This window comes from Gadus morhua, chromosome 16 (assembly GCF_902167405.1).
Source record: "Gadus morhua chromosome 16, gadMor3.0, whole genome shotgun sequence".
NCBI classification, from domain to species: Eukaryota; Metazoa; Chordata; class Actinopteri; order Gadiformes; family Gadidae; genus Gadus; species Gadus morhua.
The window spans coordinates 12199511-12222385 of record NC_044063.1 but is presented as its reverse complement, the minus strand read 5'-3'; the positions used below and the strand labels follow the sequence as shown (position 1 = coordinate 12222385).

Below are 22875 nucleotides of genomic sequence, written 5' to 3'. Positions count from 1 at the left end.
ATGTACGGAAAGGCCTCTGCAGGTCTTTCCAAGGAGAGGTATTCTAGCCCTATGAGTTCAAGAGGGTAACTGCATTGGATTTACTGTAAAGTTGCACGAATGGCACGAGAATGGTCAGGACCACCGGTATGCCCTGCAGCTGTTGATACTCCTTCCAGATGTGGGTTAGGGTTGACAAGTTGGCGCCCCATCACTCCGGTGTCTGGTTCCTTCAACGTTCTTGGTGGCCCCCATCCAACTTCAGGTGGTCCCACTCTTGCGGCAGTTGGCCCATTTGTGGAGAGAGTGAACGTTTCTTTTGGCCAGTGGGTGGCGTATCTGCTTCGTCCCAGAGGCGGAGCGGTTGGATGTCGGAGCCAGTGCCTCTCACACTGATCTCCCTGGTTATTCGAGGGTCATCATGGGTGGCCACAGATGGCTCCCAAATTGGTTGGACTCCTACATTCCTGGGAGCCTGGACAATAGATCTGCATTCTGGTTGGCACTTCCTGACCGATATTTGATATCAAAGGAAATTTAGTCGGCTGAGCCGACCACCTCTGTTCTGTTTCACTGAGTCGGGCAGTGTCTGGCGTACCAGGGAATTTTCGACGGTGAAGACTGTAAACGTTGCACCCCAGAGAGAGTCTTTAAACTTCTCTGTTATGGCCCACTTCATTCCTGGCAGTTCCAACTTGAAGGAGCTGTAGTTCTGGTCATTGCATTTGGTCTATACCAGGCTGTGGCACGTATGCTATCACCATCTCCTTGCCACCCTGTAACACGGACCGCAACAAGACCGCACCAAAGCCGTCCAGGCTGGTATTCGTATACAAATCAGCAAAGGTAAGAATGGGTGCACTGAGCAATGCATGTCAAATACTGAAAGGCGGTCTGGCATTCCGTTGTTCGTGTCACAGGCGTCGTAGAGCGGCCAAAAGACTGAAGGAGGAGGCTCTGTAGGGGAACGGCAACTTTGGAGAAGGAAGCAATATATGTCCCGTAATATCCCACAAAGCCCAGAAAGGAGCAAACTTTTTTGACGTTGGTAGGGACTGGCCAGTCATGAACAGCTCTCGTATTCCCTAGATCTGTGTAGACCCCTTAGCCACCTATCCGGGGTATGTCTAATTTAGGAAGAACTGACAGTTCCTTGGCTGTAGTTTGAGGCTGTGGCTTAGGAGACGTTTGAAAACCTGCCCAAGATGTTGTTGGTAGTAGTAGTAGTAAAGAAGTAATTTGGAAAAGGAGTCTATAAGGAGTTTATTTTATTTAGAAATCATAATCATTGTTAGTCAAATAAATCAATACTAAATGAGGAATGTATTGCAACAGTGAAGACATAAATTGACAGGATTAAAAGTTATAAACCCATTGAATTATTTTTACCCATTAAATGTTTTTTTGTGTTTTGATCCCGTCTGAATACAATTATAAAGCACTTAGGAAGCAAAATACATGAAATAGCAAAGATCTCCACAGCTACAGTGAACTTCCCAGGGGAACTGATATAAACTGGAATAAAAGTGATCCAAACAGCACAGAATATGAGCATACTAAATGTTATTAGTATAGCTTCATTAAAATTGTCAGGTAGTTTTCGGGCTAAAACAGCTAAAACAGCCCGATGTACCCAAGCACAGCCCAGAAAGTAAGTGGTAAGGTTTCTAATAGAGAAAGGGGGATTTAAAATCACCACAAAGTACATATCAGAAATGTTAAGCTTGCTGGTAGTTCTACCAGGAGGACTCAAATCACGGGCAGCTGGCCACCAATCACCAACTACCAATCACCTGCCCGCACCTGCTCTATAAAGAGTAGTCTAACATATGTTCTTGCTGCTCAGGTCTTCGTTCGATGCATGCTGCTGCTTTACTGTGCTTTCGACTTCGATTCTCGTATCTCTCGTCGCTCAGTTACAATGTCGGGTTATACCCACCCAGAGGTCGTAACGTTGGATTCTGATGAGGACGCTATCCCTCCATCTCCTGCCATATAGCGTAGGAGTTCTCGAATCAGTGTCTTGATGGTGCATTGTTAAGTTTGGAGGTTAACACTCTAAACAGCTCATGTTCGGATCAACCATCCGGCTCTGTTCCCTCCGCCTTCAAAGGCTACGCACCTGGCACGTGCCTTGCTACCATGGCTACTGCAGCCCCTGCGTTAGCCCCTGTAATGTATACTCTCTCTACAGCTCTACCAGCCCAGCTTCAGGGTAGGAGTTTTATTACGCATGCCGCGGCAACGGTTTCCCAGACCATAAAAAATAACATACTCCAGGGCAGAGATGTCAATCTCCAGGTTTACTGTTACCCCCCCCCCCCCCCCCGCCATTGAGCGCCAATGAGTTGATTGCGGTGACGTGTCCGTTCTTTTAAAAACTTCAGATCCCAGACTTGCGCGCAAGTTTGTCATCACTTTCGGTATCTACAGAGACATCATGTGCCAAGTTTATCCTGATAGGAGCATAGAACTCGACTCTTACCTTGCTATTATTGCCGACCTCAACCAGCGCTACGGGGGAACCTTATTTTACGAATATCACAAAGCGTTCTCTGCCAAGTCGGCTCAATGTATTGCTATGCTCAATGTGAGGATTGATTGGTCCACTACGGACACCGAGCTCCTGCTCTACCACTTCGGTGGCCATCAGTCACTTTCTTGCGCTATCTTTAGTTCCCACGGGCACACAACTGTGCTATGTCTCAAGGCCGCTATTACCGCCCCCGTCCATGCCTCCAAAACATCACTCGTCCACGGCGACGTACACGTAAGACAACCGAGCGATCGTCTCGGACGGGCTATCTTTTCGTTTAATGGGAGGCCCATCTGTTATAACTTTAATGAATCTGTCTGTTCTTTCCACAACTGTAAATTCTCCCACATCTGCAGTATTTGCAGGGACCTGCACTCGAAATCCACCTGCCCCCGCCGGCAAACCAAGGCAGGGGCCATCCCTCCAAGGGATTCTAAAATCTCACCCAACTACCCCAATCATCATTGCTTCTCCAGCATCATTCCTTTCATCTCACCCCGACCCCGGTTTTGTTGACCATCTCATCACGGGCCTTTCACAAGGGTTCCGGGTGGGAGTCCTTTCTCCGTTGTCTACTAAATACGTGGCAAAAAATCTCCAGCCAGCTCTGGCAGAACCGGAAATAGTGTCTGCTCTTCTGGCTAAAGAGCTCCTCAAAAACTACGTTATCGGCCCATTTAGTTCTCCCCCCTTTTCTTTCTTTAGAATAAATTCTCTCGGAGTCTCTACCCGGAGATATTCGGGGAAAAAACGTCTAATATTCGACATGTCCTCTACTTATTCTGACTCTATCGCTAGCGTTAACGAATGTATCCTACCAGAACCATTTTCGTTGTACTATGCCACTATCGACCACGCTATCACGTAAAAATCGCAGGCCAGGGAGCCTGGCTCGTTAAAGCCGACATTACGGATGCTTTTAAAATAATGCCCATTCATCGGTCCGATTGGCCGCTGTTCGGTGTGAAATGGCAGTCCAAATTCTACTTTGCAGTTAGGCTAACATTCGGGTGTAGGAGCAACCCCCACCTCTTAAATTTGCTATCCGAGGCCCTTTGCTGGATCATGCTAAAAATATTTTGGTTGCCATTCGTTCTACATCTGCTGGACGATTTCTTGCTCATTGACTTTCCATCCAACCAAACCAGCGTCCTGGATACTCTTAAGGGAGTGTTCAGTGAGATCGGTTTTCCCTTATCTAAAGAGAAAACAGAGGGGCCAGTTACCGCAATCGAGTTCTTAGGGATTCGCTTAGACTCAGATAGGATGCAAGCATCCCTCCTGGACGAGAAACTAAAGAGGATCAGATCTTTCTCGATGCGTTCATAACGTCCGCTGGAGTTACTAAACGTGCTCTCATTCCTAGGCCATCTCAATTTCGCCATGCGTATCATACCACAAGGGCGCTCGTTTATCTCTCGCCTCCTAGATCTGGCACATTCGGTCCCAAAACTGAATGACTTAATGCACCTCAACGAAGGCTGCAGGTCCGATCTCAAATTCTGGTCGTTCCTCATCGCTAACTGGAATGGCATTTCCTTCTTCTACAACGACACGCCCGAATCATCTGATTCTCTCGAACTATTCACCGATGCGGCCCCCTCGGTCGGGTTCGGGGGTTTCTTCCAAGGGCAATGGTTCGCTGAGAGATGGCCAGTCGAATTCCGCACATTCGCCCTCGGGTCAGAGTCGTCTGCGCTGTTTGAGCTTTACCCTATCGTGGCAGCTAGCGTTCTGTGGGGCCAAGCATGGCGGCGTAAAAATTCTAACCATGTTTTGCGATAGCGAAGCTGTGGTGGCTATCATCAATAAAAAGCGATCTGCATGCCCGAATATCATGTCTATGCTCAGACGTCTCACCTGACAGTCCGTCACTCTCAATTTCATTATTAATGCTGAGCATATACCCATAATGGTCACCATAATGGTCTTGCTGATTCTCTCTCTCATTTCCGTTTTCAGGAATTCAGACGTCTATGCCCCGCTGCGAAACGGACCCAATAATCAGCCCACCCTTCCACGAACTCCGGCTGGATTAGGCAACGGGTTAAATTCGCTGCTAGACTCCGCGAGTATTTTTATGGCAAAAGCTCTAGCGCCATCCACCCTTAAAGCTTATAGCTACGCGTGGTCCATGTTTAATTTATTCTGCATTTCCATGCACGTATCAGTTCTTCCAGTGTCGGTCCCTGTCGTCTGCAATTTTATCGTCCACTGCTCCGAATCTCGTAGACATAAATTGTCTACGATTCGCGGGTACTTAGCTGGCATTCAATTTTATGCAAGATGCCAAGTTCCCGGCTCTCCTAGTCTATTTTCAGCTCCCGCAATCCGTCTCCTATTGAAGGGCATGTATAAATCGGGGCCAACAGTACCAGACAAACGCTCTCCTATCACTTTCGATATTTTGAATAGATTAGTGTGCTCTCTCAGAGCTGGGAGATTCCATCCTTATTTTAACATATTACTCGAGACAGCGTTCTACGGGGTCATGCGTCCAGGGGAATACACGTCTGCTACTCAGACTTTTGCTTTTTCCCTACACGGGGCCTGGCTTTCGCTGATGTCACCTTCTCTGCAAGGCATTTTTCCATCTTCTTAAAACGGTCTAAAAGCGATAGCCTAGGGGCAGGTGTTACTATTATCATTTCAAGAATCAACAACTCTCTCTGTCCTTACGCTTCCATGCTCCGGTATCTCAAGCTTCGGCAACGCACGTCCCCCGAATCACCTCCGTTTATTAACGGCCTGCCAATGACTTAAGAGTGGTTCAGAGTCCATCTCGCGAAGGTGGTAGAAGGGTGCGGCCTACCATCTCCCCTTCACACTGGCCACTCCTTCAGGATTGGAGCGGCAACCACAGCCGCTGAACAAGGGTTGCCGGACGCGTCCATCAAACGGCTGGGAAGGTGGTCTTCCACAGTTTACGAATCCTACATCCGTTTGAATCCAAGGTTCTATTTCATGTAGGCTACGCCGTCTAGGCTTCGCCTTATGGGCTTGTCCCGTGCGCACGCCTGCGCGCGCTGAAAATTCAAACTATGCACCTATCAGCGTGGGCACCGCCCACATTTCCCACGGTATCGTGTCTATATAACGCGGTGTATACCGTCGCTCATCCTCCCTTTTCTTTCAGCACTTGTGCTTATCAGCGAGAAATTGAGAACTACTATTAAGAAGATGAGAACTTCAACACGGATCTCCCAAGCCGGTGGCAGCGGCTCGGGCGAGGCCGCGGACAAACGGCCCTTTTCAGGGCCACCTGAGAGCGCTCCTAGAGCTAGGTCCTTTTCAGGACTCCTATGCGCCTCCTGTCCCGCCTCCCTGGCACCGGGTGACGGGCACTTGTCGTGCTTTTGGTGCCTCGGCGCCGACCACGCCGCGGCTGCTATGGCGGCCCCCGTCTCCTGTGTCGCCTGCCGGGAGCTCCCTGAAGAGGGGATCCTCTCCAGGCATCTCTTCTTTTCCCCTGCGGTGGGAATGGCTGACGCCATCGACCTATTCGGACCTGACGTCGACGATGGCATCATCGACGCCTCCCTGGACGACGTCTTCGGCGACTCGGCGTCCGGTTTTTCCCGCTCTCAGATTACAACCGCCACCGTCATACAACACGAGGGTCCGCGCCGGATGACCGATCTCTTCCGGGAGATCATGGGTGAGGCGGCGGCCATCAAAGGGATTCCCATGCCGGCCCCGCCTCTCGCCCCCGTATCTGACGATATGCAGGGCGAGCGCTTTCGCACCCCATCTTTTTCCCGGCGGGTTACCCAGTGCCCCTTGTTCCCGCCTTTGCAGCACTTGTTTATTGCTGCCGGTGAGGACCCTTCGACCCTGAAGGCTCCGGTAAGATCCTACACGGATGTCACCAACTTGGAGGGGTGGGCCGATACTCAGGCGAGGGGGATCCCTCGTCTGGAGCCTCCCCTGGCAGCGCTTCTCTGTCCGGGCGCCGGATGGCTCCTTAACGAAAAGCCGCTGCCCCCCGACCGCCTCCAGAAGCAGATTGTCGGCCTAACGGACAGGGTGTTCGTTTGTGCCTCTCAATCCGCGGCGGCGGTCAACAACATCGCCCTGCTCTCCTCTGCCATGGTCTCCTTGTCGGCTGACAGGGAGGCCTACGGCCCGGAGGAAGCCGCGAGATGGCTGGCGGTTTCCCGCTTCTCCAGCGCCATCCTTCAGTTATGCCAGCCGATAGCCGTTTCGGCCGGCCAGCATATGGCGTGGGCTACCATGATTCAAAGGGTCATATGGCTCTCCCACACTGCGGTGCCGGAACGAGAGCGGGCCAGCCTCGTCCAGGGTCCACTAGCGCCGGATGGACTATTTGGTCCCAGGTTCTCCGAGGTGCTCGCGCACCAGCAGTCAGTCCGTGAGAATCGTTCCCGGTTTGGGACGATTCTCACGGGCTCCTCCCGCCAGCAGGCTGAGAGGAAGCGGGGTCTAGGCCGGTCCCAGCGTTCCATGGGGCCGCCTCCGACTCCAGCCCCGGTGCAGCAGCCGCAGCCGCCGCGCACGGGGAGAGCAGCAGCGCCACGGACCGGGAAGTTCCTGACGCTTGCTCCTACTTTTTCTTTCCCTATTAAAGAAAAGAGTAAAGACCGTTCGGCCGAACGGCAGGACATGGTACCTAAAGAGCGATATTCCCCAGGCCACCTGCGTCCTACGCTTGTGGTGCGCTCCTCCATGTTGCCTCTTTCCCCCTCTCAGCCCGGTGGCTGTAGGGTGGCGGTCGGACGGCGTGTTCACATGGCCTCTGGTTCACCTGCTTCTAAGAAGCGGCGTCCCTTGGAGCCTCGTGGACGGATCAGAGACTCGTTGCACGGTCTCCTGGTTCCCCACATTATAGGTGAGGAGATGGGTCCGCGCGCTGTGGCTACAGCCTGCGGACAGCGCATGCGCACAGGTGCTGCGGCCGGACGGCTCGCTCCCTGTTCAGCGGGCACGAGCGCGACGTCTAGACAGCTCGTTGTTTTTACAACTGCTAGTTGTGGTACGTCTCCTACGCTCGCTGAGCCTCCTCCCTTTCGTGGGAAGCCCCCCTTGGTTCACACGCAGTGTGAAGGCGGTAGGGGCAGAGGAATACGGGTTATTCCTGGACGGTCTTCCTCAGCTGTTGGCTCGCCCTCTCTCCAACCGCTATGCGTGTTGGCAAGAGCGGTGCGTTCTGCCATCGTGGTTGGACACCACGTTGAGATGGGGCCATCCCATACAGTTCAAGCGTCGTCCCCCACCCTTTATGGGGTTGGTGGAGACCACGCTACGGGACCCGGCTGCGAGCACGGCTCTGGCAGCAGAGGTGGCACGTCTCTTGGTAAAGGGGGCCATCACTGTCGTTCCCCCCCACGAGTCTCACCTAGGTTTTTATTCCCGCCACTTCCTGGTTTCCAAGAAGTCAGGGGAAATGAGACCTATTCTGGATCTTCGCGTGTTCAACAGATTCGTTGCCACGAGGAAGTTCAGAATGCTCACGGTCGGAGCATTGTTCCGGTGTGTGAGAGAGGACGATTGGTTCACATCCCTGGATCTCAAGGATGCTTACTTCCACGTCCCTGTTCGGCAGGCGCACAGGAAGTTTCTCCGCTTTGCCTTTATGGGGATGGCGTACGAGTACCAGTGTCTGCCGTTCGGCTATTCCCTGGCTCCGCGCACCTTCTCGAAGTGTGTGGAGACGGCGTTGGAACCGCTCAGACGTCAGGGAAAGAGGATTCTCTTCTACCTAGACGATCTGCTTATTCTGAGCAACTCAGAAGAGACCGCGAGAAGGGACACCATGTTGGTGATAAACCATCTCTCCTTCCTGGGTTTTGCCATCAACTGGGAGAAGAGCTCCCCGCTCCCCAGCCGGCAGACAGTCTACTTGGGGCTTTGCCTAGACTCAGCCACCATGACTGCGATGCTTTCGCCTCCTCGGCGAGACGCCATCCTGTCGGCGCTCTCCCGTTTTCACGTTCGCAGAAACGTGACCGCACTGTCCACCATGCGCCTGTTGGGGCTGATGGCAGCTGCCCCCTGTCCCCCTGGGTCTGCTTTTTATGCGCAGACTCCAGCGGTGGTTTGCTCGCCAACGTTTGGACCCCAGGCGACACGAGCTCAGGGTGCTCCTCGTCCCCCGTTCGGTGTCGCCAGACCTGGAATATTGGAAAGGACCCTCCGCACTTCTCAAGGGTGTTCCACTGGGCAGGGTGGCGTCCTACGTAGTGGTCTTCACGGACGCCTCGTTGACGGGTTGGGGAGGAACGTGCCTCTCTCACTCGGTCGGAGACGAGTGGCGCACGCCCCCTACAGCACACATAAATGTGTTGGAGCTCGACGCTGTGAGGAAAGTGCTGTTGCATTTCTTTCACCTGGTGCGCGGCCGCCACGTTCTGATCAGGACAGACAGCGTGTCGGCGGCGGCGTACATCAACAGACAGGGAGGAGTCCGCTCCCCTGCTCTCCACCGAAAGGCGGTCGAGCTCTGGCTTTGGGTTCATCAGTATCTCCGCAGTCTGAGAGCCCTGCATATCGCGGGCGCCCAGAACTTTGGGGCGGACCTCATGTCTCGAGGCGGTCCCCGCCGAGACGAGTGGCGGTTACATCCCGACATTGTCAGACTGATCTGGCAGAGGTTCGGGACAGCGCAGGTGGACCGCTTCGCGTCCCGGGAGAACACGCACTGCAGGTGGTGGTTCTCCCTCAGCCCTCGGGATCTTCCCCCGTTGGGGGTAGATGCGTTGGCACACACACCTTGGCCGCGGGCTCTCTTGTATGCGTTTCCCCCGCTCCAGCTGATCCTTCCTCTTCTGGAACGGGTCAGACAGGAGAGACTGTCCCTGATATTAGTGGCCCCGGAGAACCGTTCAGCTCTGTGGTTTCCAGAGCTTGCCGCGCTCTCGCGGTCGGCGCCTTGGCCAGTACCATTCAGGCCGGATGCGCTTTCACAGGCCCACGGGACGGTGCACCACCCGCCCGATGTCTCGGGACGGCTGTTGGTTTGGCTCCTGAGAGGTTGATCCTGCAGGGCAAAGGTTTGCCTGAGACGGTTATCAACACTATTCAGAGTGCTCGTGCGCCTTCTACTTCCTCCCTCTATGCGGCGAAGTGGTGCGCCTTCTCTAATTGGTGTGAGACGAACCACGCTGTCCCATCTCAATGCGAGGTGGGAAGCGTGCTTTCGTTTCTGCAAAACTTATTGGAAAAAGGTTTGGCCTTCTCCACTATCAAGGTCTATGCGGAAGCCGTTTCGGCTGGCCATGCAGGCTGTGATGGTGGACCGATCTTCAGCCATCCACTGGTCAAGAGATTCTTGCGTGGGGCTAGACGGGTTAGGCCTGTTTCACGCGTGCTTACACCACGCTGGGATCTCCCCACCGTGTTGCGCGGATTGTCCAGGGATCCTTTCGAGCCTCTCTCCCAGGCCCCTTTGGATGCCCTGTCATTTAAGACGGCGCCCTTGTTGGCCTTGGTTTCTGCCAAGCGGGCCGGTGAGCTAACCGCTCTGTCTGTCAGCCCGAGTTGCTTGTTGCTAAACGAGGACAACTCCTTCGCGTTGCTCAGACCTAATCCTGTGTTCCTCCCGAAGAACATTAATAGTTCTTTTCGGTCGAGGGATATTGTGCTTAAGGCTTTTCACCCCCCGCCTCATTCTAGTGAGGCGGAGGCGGAGTTGCATCTCCTGTGCCCGGTTCGGGCTTTGGCTATGTACGTGAATCGCTCGGCAGCGTTCCGCTCCACACAACAGTTGTTTGTGTGTTATAGCGACGCTAGCAGGGGCCGCGCTCTCTCTAAGCAGCGGTTTTCTCGCTGGGTATGTGAGGGTGTTTGCCTAGCCTACTCTCGGCAGGGCTTGGCGCCACCGTTGGGCGTTAAAGCTCACTCCACACGGAGCGTGGCCGCTTCAACGGCCATACTCAAGGGCGTTTCGGTGGAAGACATCTGCGCGGCTGCGTCTTGGTCTTCCCCCGGCCCCTTTGTCCGTTTTTACATGTTAGACATGTCCAGGGGCTCACTCGGCAACTCTGTGCTAGAGTCCGGGACCCCTTTTACGGCTTAAGAATATAGACATGTTCTTTAAAGCGGCGTGGTTGGATTTCCTCTCGCCGGCTGGCGAGTTGGTCTTGATTACCAGTCTCTTACTCTCCCACCTTTTTTCAAATGAAAAACAGGCTAGGGGGTTTTTCTATTGGCTCGCCAATTGTCTGGTGGTTTTGTTTACCAGTGAGGCACTCCCGCCGTTTTCTTCAAATAAGAAACGGCCGAGAGAGTCCCATTATTGGAGAGCCGAATTCCGTAGCTCCGCCCCCGGTGGTAGCGGACCTAATGGAAACCGTGTTGCTCTGGTTTTCTTTTCCTTTTCATGGGTTCCATGAAGCACGGAATAGAGCCGGAGTCTTTACAGACTCACTTTTTTCTCCCTTGATCATTGCCTTGCTTGATCTAGGAGGAATTAGTTTTTATAAAGCTGTTGTGCTTTACACTTCCTTGGCTTTTGAGTCTTAATGTGCTCTGGTGACTTAGGTCGTTTTGACTGGGGTCCAGCAGGAGTACATTGATCGGGCTCCGCTCGCAGCTTCACCTTAGCCCATAAGGCGAAGCCTAGACGGCGTAACGATAGTTATGTTATTATAACTCTAGTTCTATGATTGTAGGCGTAGCCGTCTAGTTTCCCACCTGCTGTACCCTCCAAATGCTGAAAGAAAAGCGTGGAGGATGAGCGACGGTATACACCGCGTTATATAGACACGATACCGTGGGAAATGTGGGCGGTGCCCACGCTGATAGGTGCATAGTTTGAATTTTCAGCGCGCGCAGCCGCGCGCACGGGACAAGCCCATAAGGCGAAGCCTAGACGGCTACGCCTACAATCATAGAACTAGAGTTATAATAACATAACTATCGTTCTTTCTTCAAGCGCACACGATGCTCTCTAACGTCGGTTAAGGCAGGTTTAACCCGTTTGCAACTATAGCTGTTTTTGGCGGCCTGTTTCCATTCTAGTTTTAGTCTAGTCTTTGTGTCAAGCTGTCACTTTAGTTTTTATTAGTTTTAGTCACGTTCATACTCTTTTCTAGTGATATCGAAATTCCGTTTAGATATTATCGAGATACAAGTGTGTAGATTTGTTAAATAAGGTAAACGGTTGAAAATTGATGTCTTAAAAAGTTGAAGTTCCAGATGAACAAAATAACGTTATAACAGTTTTTATCGCCTAGTTTAGGTCAACGAAAATGAAGAGACATTTTAGCAGTCTCATTTTGTAAAACACTTTTTAGTCTCTTTTTTTTTCTGATATGTACTTAATTATAGTTTTTGTCACATGACCAGCATTTACGTTGCGTCTTGTGTTCCTCACGCGATAAAGGTTTGTTGTTGACGACATTTAGTCATAATTTTCGTTGTCAAAGGTAACACTATTTGCAACTACTGGTAGGCCTACTAAACTCATAAAACAAAATTCGGCTATTTAACTCAAGGTTAACCTGCAGCAACCCCGGCGAGTGTGACCACGTCGGTTGATCATCTAGAAAATACTTGAGTTTGTTGTCAAGTCGGTGGCACAACATCAAAAAACTCAAGGTTCGCAGCGGCAACCCCGGTGAGTGCGTTGACCACAGCGCAGTGGTAACAACTCGGGCACTCGTGAGTATGACCACGTCGGTGGCACGTTATCTAATACTCATGGTTTGACTGCAGTAACCCCGGTGAGTGCGTTGACCACGTCGGTGGGCACAACTCAGGCACTCGTGAGTTCGTTGCACACGTCGGTGTGGTACAACACAGAACTCAACACAGACCTATTCTGCAATCATGCTCACCTGGTCTTCATCTCCAATCAACTCCCCTTCATAAACCCTTGGATTCCCTGCTGTCGGTGCCAGATCGTACTACGCAATACTGTGGTAATGATACACGCCTGGCTCAAGTATTCGTGTTACCTCGCTCTCGCTCTTTCGTCTCTTGTTGTATTTGACCACAACCATACTCTGTTTTCCTCTGCCTGCAGTTATCCGGATCCTTCGCTCCAGCTCGCCTGCCTCGCTCCTTCCCCGGCTACCTCATCCACTACCTGCCTCCTCGCCTCGTCGGTAAACCCTTTTTTCATCAATTCAACTTCGTCTCCGTCTGCTCTTGGGTTCAGCATCGTTTAACCATAACACATATGAATTTAATTACCACGCCGGTGGCATAATATCAAACGCTCAAGTGCAGGGCACTCGGAGTTCAGTGACCACGTCGGTTGTACAACACGGAAGTACACAATATTTGCTGCAGCAACACCGATGTGTGCGTGACCACGTCGGTGGCACAGCTCGGGTACTCGTGAGTTTGTTGACCACATCGGTGGTTCAACACAAAGTTGTTGAACCACATTTGGCCGCCAATCACCAACTTCCAGGGGAAGGCTCCGCCCCTGCTAGTCCTGGCAGGATACGCCGAGTCCGCACGTCATCCTGGATCAGTGACGGGGCTCATGCCAAAGATTTACCATGCAAAATATTCTCATGTCGTCATTTAATTAAATCCTGTTCATACTTATCGGTGATCGAGTCTTTATGGGAGAACTTGAACAAATGTAAAGGTTACTACAGTCATTCTCTGCTGTACAGGCCCAAACCATTTCATAACATTATCACCTGGCAGTGTAGCTCTGAAGGCCATTAACACAACCAGAGTTTTGCCCAGAACACAAGAGATACAGAGGACAAATGTGATCCCAAAAGCTGTGTGGCGAAGCATACAGGACCAGTCTGACGGTGGACCAATGAAAGTCAGAGAACACAGGAAACATAAAGTCAAGGAGAAGAGAAGCAGGAAGCTCAGCTCAGAGTTGTTGGCCCTAACAATAGCAGATGCTCTGTGCTGGAAGAACACTATAGCTGTAAAAATGGTTAAACAGGCTCCTACAACTGAGAATGCTGCCAAAATAATTCCCAGGACCTCATGCATGGAGAGAAACTCAACAGGCTTAGGAAGACATACGTTTTTCTCTTCATTTGGCCAGGACTCATTGAGGCAAGGCAAACAGTCAGATGAATCTGGAAATAACCACAAATATTGAATCAGGAGAGGAGAAAATTGTCAACATTATCATGAATAAAATGTGCTATACCTGTAGTATTGCTTATCTCTCCTTCAGCACATGGTACACAGTCATAGCAGCAAACCGGCTTCCCCTTCTGGAGAACCTTACGCGTTCCCGTTGGACAGCTGTCACTGCATACGGACACAGGCACCTGATGTACAAATAAACATATCGTTTTGCATACAGCAAGAAGACAATAAATGTAATTAAATGAAGTATACATAGTTATTCCTGCCTGTCCACCACCATCTAACCAGCTGATGTTCTTTATCATATTGAACTTCTGTCCTAAAGGAAGCGAGTCATCATAGTGTTCCACTGTTACAAACTCCAGACCACCGTTCTCATTTGTCTTCCAGTTAATCAGCTCATAGAAGGCCACAGGGTCACCATTGGCATCAAATGATATGTGGTAACCATGACGAGTGAAATTCACCCTCTTCAACTGTTGAAAGACCTGCATATATGTAAACAGAGTAAAACAGTGGTCATGACATATATAGCACAAATAATTACATTTTCAACGTGTCACTTTCTTTTTTATTCATTACATATACCTGCTATGGCTCTATTTTGATGAATTGGTCACATTGTATTGTTGAGTTTATTTTCTTACACACCAAATTGTGTATAGCTTGTGCTATTGCGTAAACAGCTTTGTACACCATGTTTGTGATTCTGAGCTGGGAAGTATCAGTGTACAGGCTTTGGAGCTTCTGTAGATCTTCAGTTCCATCACACACTCTTTGTGCTGAGCCAGCCTCTATAAACAGAGGCAAAGGTTATATGACAAACAGAAAGTTGCGGGTTTTATCTTTAACAGAAAATGTATGTAATGTAGTGACAATAAACATATAGTATATATTATGATTATACTATATTTATATGTATTCAAACTTTTTTGTATTATTATTTCCTAATGTAGATTTTCAATTTTTTTATGTTTCTGTTTGTTCTATATCTGTGTCAAGTCAAGTCAAACTAGTAAATCACATGAAAGATGTGTTGGAAGAATTTCTATCCTCTCACTTTTTTCTAGCTGGCAGTTGAATGCACCCTCCCAGAATTCAGTAAGCAGCTGAGATGCAGCTACGTTTGTAGGGGAAATATCCAGAAGGTACTCTCTAAAGCCAGGTATAACAGATTGTGGAATACCAAATCCAATGGCCCCAAACCTCAGCATTTCATGATTAGTTACCCAAGATTCACTGCCTATCCATTGGCGGGAGGGCAAGGGCTTGCTGGCCAACTCTTCCAACAGAATTCTCATATCTCCTAATGCTGTGAATGCCACGATAGTCAAGGCTGTAGACCTTAGAAAATAGGTCAGTATAATTACTTTAATATCATACTTAAATAGGGAACCATTTACATAATGTGCTGTTTAAATATGTGATGTTCATGGAGAAAAAAATATTTCAAGAAAATACTTCTGAATATGAATGTACTCTTTGCCATAATTTGATTAATTAAATTCATGAACCTGCGGATAACGTCAGCAACTTGTTGAATCTTGCTCTGTGGATCAGTGCGAAAGATGGATTCAGAGTATTTTACCTTTGCACACATTTTTCCCCTCTAACTCACCTCCCTGTACATTGTAGAGGCTCTGGTAGGCTGGTGTAGTTATGCATCACTGTTTTCATGGAGTAATGTATTGAAAAAACACCTCCAATAAGGAAGTCCCCTTCCAGTGTGAATGCAGTGGGCCGAGGATTGCCTCGAAGCATACATTTAACCGAATTAGTAGCATTCCCTACATCAGATAAATTCCCAATCCCAACCTTACCACCGTTCTTTGGCCCTGTAGGACCAGGTCTCTGTAGAAGGCCATCTGCAGACTCTTGCAAAGCAATAGAAAGACAGAGCACAATCAATCCCACAGAAAGGGTTTGCCCAAACATGACAATTACAGAACTCTTCGTCATTATCAACGTAGGACTACGTGATACGGATGAGGCGGCTTCTTCATATTACAACAGTTTATATAGACTCTCCAACAGATGCTGACTCTCTTACGGTATATGTCATTTAATGCTTCAGTACATTTGATATATCTGGCCTCCAATCAACAAGCAGATGAAACAAAGTAACAATAATAACACTGAAAATAGATTACACCATTTTAGGCTATAATCCAATTACTGAATAATCCCACTAACTAAAGTGGGAATACTTTGTCTCTATAGTTCTCTATTGTGTTTCTTTGTATCCCGGTAGGCTACCTCACCACAAAACATACTCAATAAAGCTGCAGTGTGTAGGATTAAGTTTCGTAACCAGGTAAACACAAAACACTGACATAAACGGACTCTGACTCTAATTCTTTCATTTTGGGTATAAAAACGTTTAGCAAGATTTATTCAATAAATCACTAATACAACGTTTTACATGGCAATAAAGTACCATATTTTTTTTCCTGAATAGATATATCACCAGATAAATCACCTATTCTATCAAATAGAGCCAGTGTAGGATATTACAAACATTTATATTATTGTATTATATTTTACAGAATTAAATTATTAACTCTAGTATGAGAAGCTCTCTTCATACTACTTAAAAAATGAGTTATAGGTGTCTAAATGTGTTTCAGAATATAGAGCTTATTGATGAGATGAAAAGGGTGAACTGGCAAAAATGAGATCAGTGTTTCACCATTTGCGACAGGGCCAAGGGGATAATATAATGTGTTTTTAATCTTTTTATTGATGATATTAAAATTTGAAAACCATTTTTCATAGAACATGCACCATGTGTAACTTTAGAAACTCATCCATGAATATTAAACAACTGAATGATTAAAATGTGAATGATTTATTCTATTGGCAGCGGTTAGGATTGCCACTTTGTACAGAATCTGACGTAATGCAAAAAGAGGGCAGCATCTATCTGATCCTTTATATAGCCTAGTTGTAACACCCTGTAAGCACTTACATGCTCATTTTAAGGATGGGTATCTTGATTGCAGTTTTTCTCACACCAAGGTTGACTTTGGGTTTATTTTCGTTATGTTTTGCGCTTTCTTTGTATAAATCTCTGGGTGGTCTAGTAATGACAACAGAGGCTTCATCTAATGCAGAGACTGCCACTGATTCTGTTGATTGTTTGCTCCAGGGTACCCCTCAGCTACCTGCATTTACAAAGAGAGGGGATTACATTATTGGGGGTGTATTCCCCATGCATTACTACTTGAAAACAGTGAAGAAAAACTACAGCAGCCTTCCAGAGCCTCTCAAATGCACAGGAAGGTGAGTAAGTCAAAGAATAAATATAAGTGGTTGCTGTTTATTTTAATTGTATTTTATATCATTGAGAGCCTAATAAAGGTTTATTTTTGGTGAATCTTTAAATGTTATTTTTTTTCACAGCATGGACACCCGGGAACTGCGCTTCTCGCGTGCAATGGCCTTTGCCATCGACGAGATCAACAACAGCTCAGATCTTCTGCCGGGGGTCACGCTTGGTTATAAAATACATGATTCGTGCTCCTCACCACCTATGGCCGTGCAGTCGGCGTTCCAGTTTACAAATGACCCTCTGTCTATGTATAAAAACACTAAAGTGTGTTCGCAATCGGGAAGGGTGTTGGCAGTTATTGGTGATTCTGGATCAACTCAATCCATCAGCATATCACGAATCATCGGGCCCTTTGATATTCCACAAGTATTTATTTTATTATGGAGAACTTTTATCCCTCTCTTTTGTAAAGATACATTTTAATCTTTAATTCCTTCCTTAGGTTAGTCCCTTCGCTACATGCGCATGTTTGTCTGACAAAACGCAATACCCAACCTTTTTTAGAACCATCCCCAGTGACCATTTCCAGGCTCTTGCTCTTGCAAAACTCGTGAAACATTTTGGTTGGAGTTGGATTGGCACTGTTCAGTCTAACTCAGACTATGGTAACAATGGGATGGCGTCCTTTTTACGAGCAGCGCAGAAAGAGGGTATATGTGTGGAATACTCTGAATCAATCACTAGATATGATCCACAGAACAAGATTCAACAGGTGGCTGAAGTGATTCGCAGGTTCATACATTAATTATTCAAAACATGTTAATATGCAAACCAAGATAGCTTAAAGGCATATAATCATTATAAAACCTTAGTGTCAACCATACTATAATAAAAAAATATATATTATTTTATAAATATAAATATATTTGTATATACTGTATGCCTTATTTATGTTTGAAAATCTCTACAGGTCCACAGCCAGGGTTGTCGTGGCATTTACAGCTCCAGGAGACTTGTGGGTTCTGCTTGAGGAGCTGACTCTCCATCCCTCTCCTCCTCGCCAATGGATTGGCAGTGAGGCCTGGGTAACCCATCCGGAGGTTCTGAGATTTCGGTTGTGTGAAGGAGCCATTGGATTTGCTATTCCGCAATCTAAAATACCAGGCTTTAGAGAATACCTTCTAGATCTTTCTCCTGCTAAGGTGGCTGCTTCACACGTGCTTTCTGAGTTCTGGGAGGGTGCATTCAATTGTCTGCTAGAAAAACGTAAGGAACCTTGGAAATAGTGTGGAAATACTGTAATATAGCTTAATACAACCACAAATGATTATTATCATAATTATTCATTATTATAAACTGTAATGATTCAATATTTTAACAAAACAAAATCATCTTTTGAGAAGAAATTACATTATTGCCTTACATGGCAATTGAACTGCTTATTTTATGTTATTATAATAATTATTATTATTTTTTTGTCTTTTCATTATCACAACATATGCTCCTGTTTCACTTTTTCTAGGCGCTGGCTCAGCAGGCAGAGTGTGTGATGGAACTGAAGATTTACAGAAGCTCCAAAACTCATTCACTGACACCTCTCAGCTCAGAATCACAAACATGGTGTACAAAGCTGTTTACGCAATAGCACACGCTATACACTACTTGTTGTGTAAGAAGATAAACTCCAAAATACAATGTGACAAATTCTTAACAATTGAGCCAGTGCAGGTTAATAACAATTATTTGTTATATTAAAGAAATCGCTTGCAGGCGGTAAAGTTATTACAGTCAATATCTTAACCATATAATTGTTGTTTTCACTCATTTTTTCATCTACGCAGGTCCTTGATCAGTTAAAGAGGGTGAATTTCTCTCGTAATGGTTACCACGTCTCATTTGATGCCAATGGTGACCCTGTTGCCTTCTATGAGCTGATTAACTGGAAGGGAAATGAGAACGGTGGTCTGGAGTTTGTAACCGTGGGACATTATGATGAGTCCCTTTCTCCTGGCCAGAAGTTCAATATCGAAAGGGAAATCAGTTGGGCAGATGGTGGCATACAGGCAGGGAAGAGAACATATTCTTTGATTTCTTCAATACAACTGCTTCCAAACTGTATGTAAAGTCATTGTCTATGTGTGAATCAGGTGCCTGTGTCCGTGTGCAGTGACAGCTGTCCACCGGGAACACGCAAGGTTCTCCAGAAGGGAAAGCCGGTTTGCTGCTATGACTGTGTACCATGTGCTGAAGGAGAGACAAGTAATACAACCGGTACAACCAATGTTCTTGATCCTAATTCTAAACGAAATGATGAGTTACAAAATATTATAATAATAGTGAATATATATCTTTCCCCAGATTCATCTGACTGTTCCCTTTGTCCCAAGGAGTTCTGGCCCAATGCAGAGAAGACCATCTGTATTCCCAAGCTTGTTGAGTTTCTTTCCTTTCATGAGGTATTGGGAATTATTTTGGCAGCATTCTCCATAGCAGGAGCCTGTTTGACCATCATTACAGCCATAGTGTTATTCAAGCACAGATTTACCCCTGTAGTTAAAGCTAACAACTCTGAGCTGAGCTTCCTGCTGCTCTTCTCCTTGACTCTGTGTTTCCTGTGTTCTCTGACCTTTATCGGCCGTCCCTCAGACTGGTCCTGTATGCTTCGCCACACAGCTTTTGGGATCACCTTTGTCCTCTGTATCTCTTGTGTTCTTGGCAAGACTATAGTAGTGTTGATGGCATTCAAAGCTACAATACCAGGTAGCAATGTAGTAAAATGGTTTGGCTCTAAACAACAGAGAATGACTGTAGTATCTTTTACATTTGTTCAAGTTCTGATATGCATTATTTGGTTGGTACTGAAGCCTCCTTTCTCCATTAGAAACCTGACCACCTACAATGAGAAAATCATTCTAGAATGTGCATTAGGCTCAGCATTAGGTTTCTGGGCTGTGCTTGGGTACGTCGGGCTCCTTGCTGTATTTTGTTTTGTGTTAGCTGTTTTAGCCCGAAAACTACCTGACAATTTTAATGAAGCTAAGCTTATCACATTTAGCATGCTTATATTCTGTGCTGTTTGGATCACTTTTATCCCAGCTTATACCAGTTCTCCTGGGAAGTTTACTGTGGCTGTAGAGGTTTTTGCAATATTGGCCTCTAGTTTTGGATTAATTTTCTGTATATTCTTTCCAAAGTGTTTTATTATTTTATTCAGGCCAGAGAAAAACACCAAGAAACATTTAATGGGTAAACGATAAAATGCATTTCTAATTTTCTAAACATAAATTAATAATTTAGAAAAGTCAGCGTAACTTTCAGAATCATACAAAGTTTTTATTTAGTGTAGGTCTTTTTGGCATTGTGATTCGAGGTCCGGTAGAAGACCCAAACTGGCTCTTGTACCAGGGTCCTCCTCTGTCATTAATTGGGTAGTGTCTAATACCCTACTCACTATGTATATAATTGTGACTGCCTGCAAAAGCTATGATTTGCTATGATTAAACTTCATTATATGATTAAAAACCATTATGACCTTTAACTTATGAATGATGTGTCATGTCTTATTTTTACACTATTACATACAATTGCATTTTCATTAATAAACCAAATTTAAACGTCTGATTTGCAATATATCGATAACATCTATTGATTATCTTGACAATATGTAAATGAGAATTAGCTTCTTTGACAGATGAGACTTCTAATGCAAAGAAGCACACAAAAGTTGTTGAAAATACCTATTTAATGGATGCATACAGCAGTTTCCTTTCTTGCTGATTGAGCCCTGCACAAAGTTTTCCATAACAGTTTCACCCTCTCTCCAGAACGAATGTCTTTCATTCAGTTCAGTCAGGTCCCTGCGTTCCCTTTAAGCTGACTTATCGAAAGGGGTCTCTGCTTCCTCTCTTGACTGGCAATTAGGGATGAGTTGGGTTATACTATATAGTATATCTTGTCGATTTTCACGGGGGGTAGAGCCCAGAAGTCGCTGAAATTATGCTCAGGGCCGTCTTGCGGGGGGGGCAGACACCTGTGAGATTCCCTGTCAAATGACGCAATCTGACGTAACGAACGAATCAAAACGAACGAATCAAACAAACAAATCGTTATAGTGAACTGAACTGAAAGAACTATCCTCATCCTCATCGTCATCCGCTTATCCGGGGTCGGGTCGCGGGGGGAGCAGCTCAAGCAGGGGGCCCCAGACTTCCCTTTCCCGGGCCACATTGACCAGCTGACGGGGGGATCCCGAGGCGTTCCCAGGCCAGTGTTGAGATTTAATCTCTCCACCTAGTCCTGGATCTTCCCTGAGGTCTCCTCCCCACTGGACGTGCCTGAAACACCTCCCAAGGAAGGCGCCCAGTGGGCATCCTTACCAGATGCCCGAACCACCTCAGCTGACTCCTTTCTAAGTAAAGGAGCAGCGGCTCTAATCCGAGTTCCTCACGGATGGCTGAGCTTCTCACCCTATCCCTAAGGGAGACGCCAGCCACCCTTCTGAGAAAACTCATCTCGGCCACTTGTACCCGCGATCTCGTCCTTTCGGTCATCACCCAGCCCTCATGACCATAGGTGAGGATAGGAACGAAGATCGACCGGTAGATCGAGAGCTTTGCCTTGCGGCTCAGCTCTCTTTTCGTTACAACGGTGCGGTAAAGCGAACGCCATCGTCCCCGCTGCTCCGATTCTCCGGCCAATCTCACGCTCCATAGTACCCTCACTCGCGAACAAGACCCCGAGGTACTTGAACTCCTTCACTTGGGCTAAGGACTCATTTCCTACCCGGAGTAAGCAACCCACCGGTTTCCTGCTAAGAGTCATGGCCTCAGATTTAGCGGTGCTGATCCTCATCCCAGCCGCTTCACACTCGGCCGCCAGCCGATCCAGTGAGTGCTGAAGGTCACAGGCCGATGATCCAATGAGGACCACATCATCTGCAAAAAGCAGTGACGAGATCCTCAGACCACCGAACTGCAACCCCTCCCCACCACTTCCCAGCACCTTGGAGTAGACTTTACCAGGGAGGCTGAGAAGTGTGACACCCCGGTAATTGGCACACACTCTCTGGTCCCCCTTTTTGAACAGGGGAACCACCACCCCGGTTTGCCACTCCTTTGGCACTGTACCCGACTCCCACGCAATGTTGAATAGGCGTGTCAACCATGACAGCCCCTCACCACCCAGAGCCTTTAGCATTTCTGGCTGGATCTCATCAATCCCTGGGGCTTTGCCACTGCGGAGATGTTTGACTACCTCAGTGACCTCCACCAGGGAAATTGACGACGAAACACCATCAACCTCGAGCTCTGCCTCCAACATAGAGGGCGTGTTATTCGGATTGAGGAGTTCCTCAAAGTGTTCCTTCCAACGTCCGACGACCTCCTCAGTTGAGGTCAACAGAGTCCCATCCTTACTGTACACAGCTTGGATGGTTCCCCGTTTCCCCCTCCTGAGGTGCCGGATAGTCTTCCCGAAACACTTTGGTGCCGACCGAAAGTCCTTCTCCATGGCCTCTCCGAACTTCTCCCACACCCGCTGCTTAGCCTCCGACACGGCAGCCGCTGCAGCCCTTCGAGCCTGTCAGTACCCTGCAACCGAGTCAGGAGTCCTCCAGGATACCATATCCCGGAAGGCCTCCTTCTTCAATCGGACGGCTTCCCTGACCACCGGTGTCCACCACGGTGTCCGAGGGTTACCGCCCCTTGAGGAGCCTAAGACCCTGAGGCCACAGCTAGCCACCGCAGCTTCAGCAATGGAGGCTTTGAACACCGCCCACTCCGGCTCAATGTCCCCAACCTCCACAGGAATGCCAGAAAAGCTCCGCCGGAGGTGTGAGTTGAAGATACCTAGGACGGGGGCCTCCTCCAGACGTTCCCAGTTCACCCGCACTACTCGTTTGGGCTTACCAAGTCTATCCGGAAATTTCCCCCATTCCCTGATCCAACTCACAACCAGATGGTGGTCGGTTGACAGTTCCGCCCCTCTCTTTACCCGAGTGTCCAAAACATGCGGCCTCAGATCAGATGACACGATCACGAAATCGATCATCGATCTT

At 47.9% G+C, this 22875-nt stretch overlaps 1 protein-coding gene and 1 pseudogene across 1 annotated transcript; one reads left to right on the top strand and one right to left on the bottom strand.

Moving 5' to 3' along the window:
• Nucleotides 1-1342: 1342 nt before the first annotated feature.
• Nucleotides 1343-15149, bottom strand: LOC115561151 (extracellular calcium-sensing receptor-like; annotated as a pseudogene).
• Nucleotides 15150-16697: 1548 nt separating this feature from the next.
• Nucleotides 16698-20077, top strand: LOC115561741 (extracellular calcium-sensing receptor-like). The gene is made up of 8 exons (XM_030381961.1): nt 16698-16831; nt 16952-17246; nt 17323-17612; nt 17791-18086; nt 18355-18548; nt 18662-18883; nt 18968-19091; nt 19179-20077. Exons 1-8 carry the CDS (start codon nt 16761-16763, stop codon nt 20075-20077), a joined length of 2391 nt encoding a protein of 796 aa, XP_030237821.1. The 5' UTR covers nt 16698-16760.
• The last annotated feature ends 2798 nt before the right edge of the window (nt 20078-22875 follow it).